General features: G+C 39.3%; 1 protein-coding gene across 1 annotated transcript in view; it reads right to left on the bottom strand.

Moving 5' to 3' along the window:
- CRYBG3 (crystallin beta-gamma domain containing 3) overlaps nt 1-13,553 on the bottom strand; it is a 107,913-nt gene that overhangs the window by 61,879 nt on the left and 32,481 nt on the right. Inside the window, exons 3-4 of the mRNA XM_033127701.1 lie at nt 11,976-12,403; nt 167-6,368 (exon numbers count right to left, since the gene is read on the bottom strand). Coding sequence (XP_032983592.1) covers nt 167-6,368; nt 11,976-12,403 — 6,630 coding nt within the window. The remainder of the gene's footprint in view (nt 1-166; nt 6,369-11,975; nt 12,404-13,553) is intronic.

Raw genomic sequence — 13,553 nt, 5'->3', positions numbered from 1 at the left:
TCAGCTAAAATACATGAGTTTATGATACACTTCAACCAAAGAATAAAGTATCCTCTGATATTTTCTTAAAACAATCTTTACACAACCTCAAAACATTTTCTTGATAAGCTTTTACATCACTTCATGACCCCAAATACTACTTCACTAGTTAATCAAAATAACTTACCTCTGCAAATGGGTTGAATCTCCCTGAGTTGTCTTGAGTACGGAAATATTTTGACACTGGTTCCTGCAAAGTCCCACCAAATCTGGCTCCTTTTTCTGAGGACTGGATTTTAGAAGTCTGCAAATATTGATGATAAGCACTCCTTAACGAAGAATGTAGCTTAGAAGTAAGGTCAGATTTTTGTGGAACTGAGGCCTTATCTGCCCACAGACCAATTTGCAGATTGGAAGGAGGAGGTTCATTTGACTGTACACATGAATTATTAGCAATTCCAGTCCTTTCCTCGTCATCATCAGGGTAAAACGTGCTGGAAGGACCTGGCAGCTTGAAGATAACGGTTTCCCTCCTCCTAGCTCTCTGACTTCCTTTATGCAATGGTTCTTCTTCTTCCTCCTCCTCTTCCCCTAACTCCTGCCTGTCGTCCTCATCAAAATTCATCTTCAAACGCTCTGATACCGACTGGAGAAGTGATAAAACAGAAGAGGGCTGGTTTGCGTGCTCTCTAGATTTGGTGGAGCCATGATGACCAGGCGAGACCTCGCTGGACAGAATGTCCTCCTGAGAGCTGTCATCTTCATAAATGGGAGACAAAGCTAAGGGATAAATTTTGTACCTTTTGGCCTCCACCGACAGGAACATTTCTGAACTATCGCTATCAAAGGTCTCACCTAATTTAGTATCCTTTTCAAAATGATGGACTAGGTCAGTTCTACTCTCTGAGCGTTCACACATGAGAACAGGCATGCTGTCAGTGGATGTATCAGGGAACGAAAGGGAGTGTGTTCTTATCTCTGCAGTAGCATACTTGTCCTCATCTCGAAGAGGTTCTTCATATAATATAGTAAAGGAAGAATTTTCTTGTTCATCCTGAGAAACGAAGGCTAAGTTAGACTGTTCTTTTTCATCGCTATAATCACCTACATGTCCTGTTTTGTTATCTACTGCAGTAACGTATGTTCTTTTGTCTAGCCTTCCTCTGGTATCTGCAGGTTGAAAATACGGCATTGCTAAGGCTGGGTAGCCTTCATAATCCTTACTTAATGTAGGCGATTCACATCCCCTGAAATACGAAGCAAGTCTATGGTCACGCGCTATCAAATCTTCCTTTCCTTCAGTGGGCTTTTCCTCCATGTCTCCAATATTCCCTTTGGCATATTCTTGGGGTGCTTTTTTAGTTTCAAATATGGGAGGCATGGCCTCTGCTTGTGGAATGGGCAATTCCAGACCCATTCCATATGCTTTCTCCACATTTCCCACTGCGGACAACATCTGGTGTTTCCTGACAGTTCCATCAGAATCTTCTGGGGATGTTCTTTCCATTTCTATCATAGAGGGCATGGACACAACGGTTCCAGTCATCTCTTTGGCATCCCTCTTGCATGGTTTTTCCATTTCTAAGGAGGCAGGGACTGCCTTCTTGTGGGCTTCGTGTACTTCCAACGCAAAAGGGACTGTTTCGGTGTTTCCAATAACCCCGTCTGCATCCGTTTGGTAACTGTTTTCCATTTCCAACACAGGTCTCTCAGTCTTTTCAGTGATCCCCTCAGCATCTTTATGGTAGACATTACCTTCTAACGTAATGGACATCGTCTCCGTTTTGTCCATATCTCTTTCAATGTCCTTTGGGTAAATGTTTTCCGTTTCTAACTTAACAGGTCTCACCTCAGTCTTTGCAATATCCCCTTCAGCATCCTTTTGGTAAATACCTTCTACATCGAACACAGCCTGTACTACTTCAACCTTTTCAGTAAGCTCCTCAGCATCTTTTTGGTAGACATCTCCCATTTCTGACAACATCGATGCCACCCTGATCTTGCCAACATCACCTTCAGCATGCTTCAGGTAAATATTTTCCGTTTCTAATGCAGCAGGCATCACTTCAGTCTTTACACTCATCCCCTCAGCATCTTCTTGACAGGTGTTTTTCACTTCTGACACAACAGGCACCATGTCAGTTTTGCCAATATCCGTTTCAGTATCCCCCATCTTAGAAGCTTTTTCTAGTCTTAAGATGGCAGGCAATCCCTCAGTTTTTTCAACACACGTCTCAGCAGCCATTTGGTGTACTTCTTGCATTTTAAAATTGTCAGTTATTGGCTCAGTTCTTGCGATAGTCGATTCATCATCCTTTTTACGTGCTCCTCCCAGTTCTGACATAGGAGGGACTGCCTCATTTTTCATAATATTCAATTCAGCATCCTTTCTGTTTGTTTTTCCCATTTCTAAAATGGAAGGTATAAGCTCTGTTTTTCCTATATTTACTTCAGGATCCTTTCTGTGTACTTTCCCTACTTCTGACATTGCAAGTGGTGTGCTTTTATTACTGTGTCCTGGCAAGGCTTTTTCAGATATACACACAAGACTATCAGACAAACTGCTTTTGGATGTCCCGGGTCCATGGATGTCATCATTCGGAAATGGAGGCCATTTGAAATTTAATACAAGAGTTCTAGTATCCTCTGTTCCATTTTTGTGATTATCCACACACACTATTTCCATTTTCTCTTTAGAGTCCTCTTTGAGAAGTAAATGTGTTTTTACCCTATCATCTAACTCTTTATGGGACACGTTTTCAGTGAGTAAAACAGTATCTGATTCCTGCAAGTTAATGCCTTCAGACTGTCCAGCTCCACTTCCAGAAAATGGGGATTCTTGGTAGGGAACAATTTCTCTTCCTTTAATTGACTCTGTATCACTAAATAAGTTATTTACAGAGAATTGACCTAATACTTTATGTTCACTAATTTCACAGGTGCTTTGATTTACTTCCTGTTCTGACACCAAGAACTCCCTTACCATATCATGAGGCTTAACACCACCACTGTTCAGAATTTTTGAAGTATTAGCCTGAAGTTCAGAATCCCAGGTATCTCGAGTATCTTCAAGAGCATCATTTGTTATATTTTCTCGGGCGAAATTAATAACCTCATTGACTAATACCCTAGCTCGATCTTCTAACAAACAAGATACACTCATTCGCTCAGAATCAAAAAGGGGGCTCTTGTCACCCGCCGTAGGTGAAACATAGGCCTTTTCTTCCCCTTGAACTCCTGACATGTTGTCCATGTCCTTCTCTTCCAAATGGTCTGTAAGTTGGATCCCTGCTGATGTCACTTCTGATGGGTTTTTCTCAGGGATGTCTTCTTTCAGGGTATCAGGATTCATTATGCCGTCGAGGGCTATACGCGCATGGCAGGCATCAGCTGTGGGTTTGGATTTTAGTTCTTCCCTGACAGAATTAAAACTCGCACCAAACAATGTATCAGCCTTTTTAACTGAACCACTTTTGAGGTCCAAATGTTGGTCCTGCACTCCCCTCCTTGCTTCTATATGCTCAGTAGATGCTTCAGAACACGGCTGCGTGGAGCTGTTAACTGACGCTGGAGCCCCAGCAACTGCTCCAGTCTCTGCTTCCCGGGGACTGTCAAATTGGGCAGCAGTTGGGAAATCCAGAGATACCTTCCCCGTATGATTCCCAAAATGTTCCTGAAATGGTGTCACTTCTGCCTCTGTTGGGACAGATGTTTCAAATTCCAAATAAGAGCTATTAAGGTAGAGCGGGTTAGTTAAGGAGGCATCTTCATGTGTGACATCTGTGGTAACTTTTATAGAACCAAAATTATTTGGGGGATCACGTGAACTTGTAACCATGCTAACTTCTTCAGCATTATGAGAAGAAGACAAGCTATTAATACCACCACTTAAGAAAGGACTGTTCTCTTTCTTTCTGTGAGATAAGGCTTTCTTTTCTGATCTCAACACAGAAGGAATGTTAAGAAAGCTTGAATCCTTGGGTGCAAAAGGCTTTTTCCCCAAACTGGTATCAGAGCCCAGAAAAGGTGAATTTATTTTTGTGCTGTCAGTTTTTTGGCCTTTTGGAGAAGTATTAGTTAAGTTGAGCTCTGCCTTTTCTGAGAAGCCAGAAACCTTTTTAGACCTAGAAATATCTGAAGGTTGACAAATCACACCAGTGTTGGCTTCACAATTCTGTACCATTTGCTTGGTGACGTTTTCATCATGAACAGGAGGTAAAATTCCAGATGTACTACCTCTGAGTAAAGCAGGATAACCTAAGGCTTCTACCTCTGTTTCCCGTATACCTTGATATTTGGAGACAGAAGGAGGAACCTCAGCTTGGCAAGTCTCTCTAAACCCTACATCTGAGTATTTCTCTTTAATCTCATTAGGATCCGTCAATTGAAAACTTTTATCCTGTTCAACCTCTAGGGAAGTTAATTCAGATAAAACAGACTTTGCTGGCATATCTGTAATTTCGAATAGAGAAGAAACATTATCCTGAGATATGTCTCTGGACTCTGTTTGAGAAACAGGTATGTTGCAGAGGGCTATAGGCTTTCCTCTTCCCGGATGTGACTCAACAGGAACACTGTTCAGACCACCAACTTCAGCTTTTGATAAAACTTCAGCGATGTTATCAGTTTTGGTTTCCAAGGAAAGGGAATCAGACTTCTCTATAGCGCTCTCCCTTGCTTTAGTGTTTGAAAGCATTAACTCTGCTTTATTAGGGTCTTGAGATGATGTGGAACTGTGGTCCTCAGAGAGGCTTTCAGACTCCAACCTCAAGTCCACTCCAGTTAAGTGGGTGTCAATGGCTTCAAGATCGAGTGGAAATTGGCATTTTTCACTATCAGGAAGAACTTCCTTGGATTCAAGAAGTGCAGATGCATGCTCAAGGTGAAGGCCAGCTGGAGGACTCTTCCCATCTGCAGCCTCAACATGATTCACATTTGCTCCTCGACACTTAGTAGGCTCACAGGAAATTCCAGCAATGCTGACATCCCCAGTTTCAATGAACCCAGAAGACTCCTCCTCCTCTGAAACAGGAACATCCAACCTGCTCAGCATGCCAACTCCAGAAACAAAGGTAGGAGATGAAGCATCGAAATTTGATTTTGTGTAGTCCAGGGTAAGAGACGTTCTGGTATCGGGTGATACTTTGGTTTGTTGGGGACTCTCCGAGTCAAGAAGAGATTCTGAAATGTTATTTTTGTGAAGTTCAAAAGTCAGTTCAGGGGTTATGTGGTTTTCTAAGCATGCCACAACTACTGATTCACCTATGCATTTTACAGCGGCAGGGTCCTTTTGACTTATTCTGGAAGTGGGAGGCATTTTGCCAGGTGGCCCCAAATCAAACTTTTTGGCTTCCGTTACAAACAACTGGTCAGTATCTTTGGGTAGTGACTCAATTCTATCTTCTGGAGCTTTTACATGACTTGAAGTTGTGAGTTCACCAACTGAGACACTGTCTGTTTCTTGCCTGATTTCTGTACCAGCCACGTTTTCCTGAGCATCTGGGACAGACAACCTATTACTTTCATTTACAAGTTCCGTGTCTGTCACAGCAAGTCTCTGAAGAGCAGTGCTGCCGGTGTGATTGGCAGCCTGCTGTGATGAGTTATCTATGATTTGCTTGTCAGGATACTTACTCTCTGGCAAGCGCAGATCTTCATGTCTAATTGATTCATTTGGACTCGGCACATCTGCATTTTCCTGTTTGGTAGTGTCACTTCCATCAGATTCACTACAAGAGAAGTCAGAAGCAGCAGGGCTCTGAGGTTCCACATGCTCTTCTCTTGGCGCTAGCATCCCATCACTCACCACGGAGCTGCTCTCTCTTAGCGTAGTTTCTGTTGTAGTTACCCTCTGAAAGTCTGGATGGCAAGGAACACTGCTACTGTTACTCCCTGTGAATAACCCTGAACATACCAAGTTTCTGTCAGTCTGAGAAACTGGTACACAACTTAAATGGGGCTGTGCGTCATATTCTCCAACAGCGGAGCCGGAGTGAGTCACAGAAAGGGATGACCTACTTCTCTCAAGTCCCCTAGGATCATTTTTATTCAAAACATCCTTAAAAGAGGCAATATTTGGCACTTCTGGATTGTTTGTCAGATGGCTTTCTGTGTTGAGATTTATTGAGTCTTCTAATGGGCCTCCCAGCGTATGTCCTTTCATAGATACATCTGTGCTAAATGATGACAAAGACGGCAGCGTCACAGCCTCTGTCTCACTCCCAGGGACAATGTGTGTGCTTATACTAGAGTCAGAGGTTTCATTTTCTCTGTCCAAGGGAGTCACAGTTTCTAACATGGTCTGCTGTTTCAAATATTTCCTAATTTGTCTGGGGCCTCGGTATGTTGCATACGTTACTGAAGGCCTCTCTGGTTTACCATCCATTTCTCTGTAAAAAGAAACAGCATGGGAGTATCAGGAACTGTAATTAGTAACACTTAACAGTAATCCCAGAAACTGTGGTGAAGTGTATCTCATAATAGGAATGGCTTTTAACTTTTCTATGTAAAGAAAAACTACAAAACCAGCACATTATTTTTTTCAAATCATAATAAAGCTTTGACAGTAGAGATTCCCATGATATATATAAATCTTTGCAAATATAAGAATTATAGAATTTTTTAAAATAATTTCAACCCAACAGTGAACTGCTTCCTACATAAATTACACCAGAAGCATAAGTTAATGTATAGAAAACAATCTAAAAATGTTTCCCCACAGGTATACTTAAACGCTTTATAGATATTAAATAGGAAATGTGCACAGTCAACTATACATAAAAACAATTACAAAGCTGTTTATTATTTTTAATTAAGTGAAGATGAAATAATTTACAATGCCTTTGATGAGGATTTCTTTTAAACATACTTCAAAATACAGATAACTTGTCTAAATTTTCAAAACTGTGTTAGTCATGATTAATTGTGATCAAAAACATGTTTGACACTATAGCAATGGAGAGCATTATAAAGCACAGTTTATTTTATTAACTTGTCTAAATTAAACTATTAACTCTATTTTAACTACACCCCGATTATTTAAAAAAACTATGAAGAAAAAAATTAGGGGCATTTTTACATGAGAAAGACAATGCAAAACCTTCAGTTAATTCGCTCTTTCTTAAAATAATTAAAATTTTTATGTGGAACTAAAATCCAGTAATTTCAAAAGTACAGATTCTTAATTTTAAATAACATTTTAAATTTGAAATATTCTCATGATCTCAATAAAACAATTAAATATACCCTTGCTTGCAATAAATTCATCACAGAACCAAAGGAACAACTTTGATACTAAAAATGTAGAGTCTCAAAATTATTAATAAATATCTTCTCCAGGTATATTATTTAAATAATATCTAAAAATCGGTTACAAGCAGTCCTTAACCATACCATCAAAATAAACTATTAACCAAAATGGTATTCAACTATCATATGATAATTCCTAAACAAATTGACAATCGTCAACAGGAAGTTACTGAAACTGTAATTCAAAACATGACCATCTGTAAGATTTCTAAAGCTGGGTTGGAAGAAACCTGTTATTTCAGTCAAACTGAGAATCCAGTGGTCTTTTCCTTTCCTCTTAAGAATCACTTTTCTCAGTTGTAAAACAAAAGATCTAAAGATTGCAGTACTCGTGGCAGCTGGATGAATTTCTTCCTGTGGAATTTTCCAATATAACCAAGTGCTCTTGGGTCCCCCTGACAGTGTCTACCCTTGAAATTGGACTTGGAGGAGTTCGGAACTTCTTATATAGTGTCTACCAGCTGTTCTTATTGCTATTAATTCCTATTATCAATTGTTATTGACTGTGCGATTTGGAGGGTGTTACTTAACTTTCTGAGCCTTGTTTCCTTATTTGAAAAGAAATATAGATGAAAACAAAACACCAAAAAAAAAAATCACCTTTCTTGGCTGAGGTAGTTCTGGTGAATTTCCTTAATTATCCTATTAACAAGGAGAACTTTAATAATGAGAATTAAGAGTCATAATGTTCTCTTCTATTTCCCACTGTCTAGTACCCAAAGAAATAAACCTGACTGACGAGAAAATTCTGAGATGTTATAAATTAAAATTACAGCGGCCAGAGAGTGAAAGAAAGAGAGAACAGAGAGCCTGTTAATAGCTGTGGAGCAGCTCTGACAAAAGGCTGCTCACATTCCTGTAATTCCTGTATATCTGCTGGAACTTCAGATTAATTTCGAGGTGGCTATTTCTGCAGATTATTTTAGCCAGACACCATCGAACTCCAGGAGCCTCCGCTGTTTGCTTACACGTGGGCTTTCCAGACTGCTGCCCACAGCCAATCCATAGGAGCGTACATTTCTTTGCAGGCTCTGCACCTCTCCCCGAGCTGGCCCTGCTTCACTTTCTCCCACTCCTTTGCCTATAGTGAATGTAATTTCTTTCAGATGGTGTACATCTTTCTTCCCTCTTCCCCCTACTTGACTTACAAAAATGCTTACAAAGGCCGAGAGGATGGACATGTTGTCTTTTCTACCGAGCCATGCTGCCAGTGATTTAGACTCCATGCCCCAAGACTGGTCGTCTTTTTTTGCTAGCAATGGCCTAACAAACCTTTTCGTTTAAAAAGACACATGAGAGTTAAATTTCATTTTTGTTTAATATGACCTAGTCATCTAAACCAAAGGAGAAAAAGCACAAGTTTTCTGTTCTACCCAATTCCCATATAAAGCCCCCAAATCCCTACCATTGTAAATTACTTTAGAACCAAAGTCACCTGGAGAGGCTGTTAGAAGATTGCTGGGCCCCACGCCTAGGGATGCTGATTCAGTGGGTCTGAATCAGGTAATTTCCATTTCTAATGACTCCCAGGTGATGCTGTGCTGCTGCCCCCAAGGGCCACACTTTGACTAGCACTGCTTTAGACAATCCTTTATTGAGGATGCACCCCAATTTAATCTTTTTTTTTTTTTTTGCTGTTGGACATTTGTTTCCCATTATATATTTCTATAAATAATGTTCCAATAAACACCTTTGTACATTACTAGAAATAATCTACAAGCTTTTTAAGGTTCTTGATATTGTCCTAAAAACGTGTCCTCCACTCCTAACACTAGTACATCAGAGCATCAGCCATTTTCAACATGACTCATAGAGTATTATCATTTATTATTAGTTATCAATTTAACAGTTTGTATTTTCTTGATTTCTAGTGAGAACAAACCTTTTTCCTACTTATTACCAGTTTATATTTCTTTTATTTGAATGACTTGTTTATACTGTTTGTCCATTTTTTTTCTATTGGTAAATTAGTGTCTAAAATGCTTATCAGTTAAAGCACAATCGGACATTTTTCATATATAATTTTCTCGTAGCCAATTTAATGTATGTTGTTTGATATAAGTGAGCTTGAAAATTGGAAGTAATCCAACCTACTGATCTGCTATTCCTGATACCTTCATTGCTATCATGCTTAGAAAACTGTTTCTCCCCAAAATAAAATAATTCACATTTTTTAATTCTGTATGTTTTACCACGTTACTCCTTTTCAACTAGTTTTAATATGAAAATGAGATAAGTATCTAGCTTTGATTTTTTTCCTTGAAATTGTTTACCAATTTCCCCAATTCCTTCTTTCTACCACAAAAAGATGTAATATCGCCATATTCAAGGGTTCAAATCACAAATATACAAGGGTTTATTTCCAGACTGTCTATTCTGTTCCTTTTAAATGGCTAGCAAATATTGTTACACCAGTATGACATGGTTTCAATTAATGTAGCTTTATTAGTACATTTTAACATCTGGTAGGGCAAGCCCTCCCCACCATACCACTTTTGACAGGGAAACACAAATCTATCTGGGTGTCTCAGTTCTCTATAAGATGGCTCTGTGGCTACCTCATAAGCTTGCTACAAGGAATTAACTGAAAGCACATACATGAACACATGTTGAAACTACAAAGAACTACATAGTTCTAAGATGTCACCTATGTCTGACTATACTATTATCATGACCTCTTCAGATAATACAAATAATTCACAGGTAGAGGTTAAACTAAAATCAGTAAGACAGATCCTTTCCAGTTATGAATAAATACTTTTGTTACACAAAAGGTCTAATAGACTCAACATTGTTGTAAACATTTTGGGGGGTAGAAAATATTCCTTCTATTGCAAACTGGTGTAACCATTATGGAAAACAGTATGGAGGTTCCTCAAAAAAATTAAAAAATAGAACTACCACGTGACCCAGAAATCCCCCTTCTGGGTATTTATCTGAAGAAATCCAAAACATGAATTTGAAAAGAAAAAATACCTACGAGGTTGGACAATTAAGTTCACAAACTTGTTGCGATGATGTTGCTAACCTTTTTTGGTATCAGAGGGATTACTCACTATGAATTTGTACAAACTGGACAAATAGTTAACCATGTTTACTATTTGGAAGTGCTGAAAAGGCTGCATGAAAAAGTTAGACAACCTGAACTTTTCGCCAACAATTCATGGCTCTTACATCACGACAATGCACCAGCTCACACGGCACTGCCTGTGAGAGTGTTTTTAGCCAGTAAACAAATAACTGTATTGGAACATCCTCCCTACTACCTGATCTGGCCACCAATGACTTCTTTCTTTAACCGAAGATAAAGGAAATATTGAAAGGAAGACATTTTGATGACATTCAGGACATCAAGAGTGATATGATAACAGTGCCATTCCAGAAAAAGAGTTCCAAAATTGCTTTGAAGGGTGGACTAGGCGCTGGCATCAGTGTGTAGCTCCCAAAGGGGAGTACTTTGAAGGTGACCATAATGATATTCAGCAATGAGGTTAATGTAGCACTTTTTCTAGCATGAGTTTGTGACCTTAATTGTCTGACCTCGTGTGCATCCCTATGTTCATTGAAGCATTATTTACAACAGCCAAGATATGAAAGCAACCTAGATAACTAGATAAAGAAGATGTGGTACATATATACAATGGAGTATTACTCTTCCTTAAAACAGAATGAAATCTTACCATTTGCAACAACATGGATGGACCTAGAGGGTATTTTGCTAAGTGAAATAAGTCAGACAGAGAAAGACAAATACCTTATGATTTCATTGATATGTAGAATCTAAAAAACAAAATAAACGAACAAAGAAAACAGAAACAAACTCACAGATACAGACAACAAGCTGATGATGGTTGCCACATGGGAGAGGGATTGGAGGGGTGGGTAAAAAAAGTGAAGGGATTAAGAGGTACGAATTGGCAGTTACAAATTAGTCATGGGAGCATAAAGTACAACACAGGGAATATAGTCAATAATATTATAATAACTATGTATAGTGTCAAGTGGATACTAGATTTATCATGGGGATCACTTTGTAAGTTATATAAATGTCTAACGACTATGTTGTACACCTGAAACTAATATTTAATGTCAACTATAATTGAAAAAGAAATATTCCTTTAAGCTCATCTGAGTAAAAGAAAAATAAGTTAGTGGCTATTTGCTAATCAAAGAAAAAAGGGTGGTGAAATGCTCCTTAAATTTGTGCAAGATATCAGTTTCTTACAGCTGTGAAAAAGATTCATAAGGCTACTTTTATAAATAGAGTCAATTTAATTTCTTTTCTTAACCTCTACAATTATATTCCATAAATAAAAGATATTGATATAATATGAATACAAACCTTAGGACCATTTTTGTTCCCAAAATGAAGACCCTGAATACATTACCTGACCTAATACAGGAAAAATTCAAACAGAAAATACTCATTCAAGGAAGTCTTAAATTAGAAATAAATCTTGTCTTGTACTATGACAAAGCCCCTAAAAGCTATCAGTATCACCCCCTACAATAGCTCAAAAGGCCCTAGATTACATGTATCGTACACAGAATCATATAATTTTTTTACCCAGTTGCAGGAACATTACAGAATACTTTTTCCAATCCCTTTAAAGAATAAGAGTGTAACTAAGGATCAAAAGCTAGGTCCAAAAGCTCAGATTTTTGCCTCAAGTAAATTTTAAACTTACTTTATCAAGTCACTGGTTTCCTGTTCACTGTCTTGTGTTGTATCCAAAGAAAAGGCATCTGAGAGTTCAGTGGAGTTGGATTCCTGTTCTTCTGCTGGAAGTGCCTGGGTTCCCAGGGAGCCGCTGGAAATCGCCCTCTCCTTTTTGATCCCTTCCTCATGATGGTCACTGGGATTTCGTACGCCTTTCTCAGTTTTGTCATGGTCACCTTTTAAAGAAGGTTGCTTGGCTTCGCCAAGAGTTGATTTTCCTGAGATATTGAATAAATTACCAAGAAACTGAAAAAAGCTTTCTTTTGGCTGTCGATCACTTTCTATTTTGCTATCTGAAGTGGAACCAGAAAGGTCATTTGGCTTTTTGGAATCTTCCTGCACTGGAAGAGTGATTAGCTTCTCAGCGTGATTCCTTTTGTCCTCACTTTGGGGAATCTTTGAAAACAAAATAAAGAATAACAAGCATCACCATTTAACAATAAGACTGATGGCTTCTGTTCCCTTGGGCAGTTTACTGGAGGGACTAGTCAGCCAAGTTGAACAAAGCTATAGAGTAAACGTCACAAACGGAAAGGTACTGCACACGTGGGAATCCAGAACAGGGGTAACTAGTTCAGAAGTGATGCAGTGAGAACAGAGAAGTGCCCTCGGAAGAGACCTAAACAGTGACTATGTGATGCTCCTGCACCTTCTTCCCTCTCTCCTATCTCTCTCCCCCTCCCCTTTTCCTTCCTCCTTCTGCCCTTCTCAGTATTTAATGGGAGCAACTTCTAAGGCGTTTAATGACTGGAGGTTAGATTACAAAATGAGAAGAGTGAGAGGTAAGTATGGAGAAACAAGGAAAAGAACAGATCGTGATAAACCTTAGGTGTATTTCAATTTGTCCTTTATTATTGCAGCGCTAATGGACAGTATTTTCAAACATTTGGCATATTAGATAAATAACACCTAACTAGACTTCATCATTTCGGCATTGCCTTAATCCATGAAGTTGCCACAGTTATGCAAAACTGTCTCTCTTAAGGAAAGACAGCAACATGGTGCATCACTTGAGAGGAAAAGCCCACTCTGAACTCCTCACGGTAACACAGAGTTCTGATATGTGCATCACTGCAAACTGTGCGTAGTCCCGGGAATTCCTGCAGACGGTAAGCACTTCCAGAGGTGCCTTTTACCTCCCTGCTCGTAAATAGTAGTAAATCAAACCCACCCATGTACATTCTGTGTGAGGAAAGACTGACCTGCTATATCAAAGAGCATGCTGGCAACTCCACCCCCACTCTTCCCTAAAGCTTCCTTAGCTTCGGCCAGCGTGCCAACTCTCCCTGCCTTCCAAACATGCTCGCTCACCTACTTGTAAAAGGAATGCGCGCCTGACTTTATCTGTCAGATGTTATGCTCACCGGTCGGTGCTCACAGAAGGAAAGCTCAAGTGTGAGTCAGAAAAAGATCAGGACACCAGGGAAAACCACCTTAGGGCGCTGTAGGTTCACATGACAACATTTTGTAAGAAGCTGATCTTTAAAAAGGCAGGAGCATCACAATTATACTGTCATTTGTTCACCTCGGTCCATGTTTTAATCCA

The sequence above is a fragment of the Rhinolophus ferrumequinum genome, chromosome 2 (genome assembly GCF_004115265.2).
Source record: "Rhinolophus ferrumequinum isolate MPI-CBG mRhiFer1 chromosome 2, mRhiFer1_v1.p, whole genome shotgun sequence".
Classification (NCBI taxonomy): domain Eukaryota; kingdom Metazoa; phylum Chordata; class Mammalia; order Chiroptera; family Rhinolophidae; genus Rhinolophus; species Rhinolophus ferrumequinum.
This window is presented reverse-complemented; position numbering and strand designations above follow the sequence as displayed.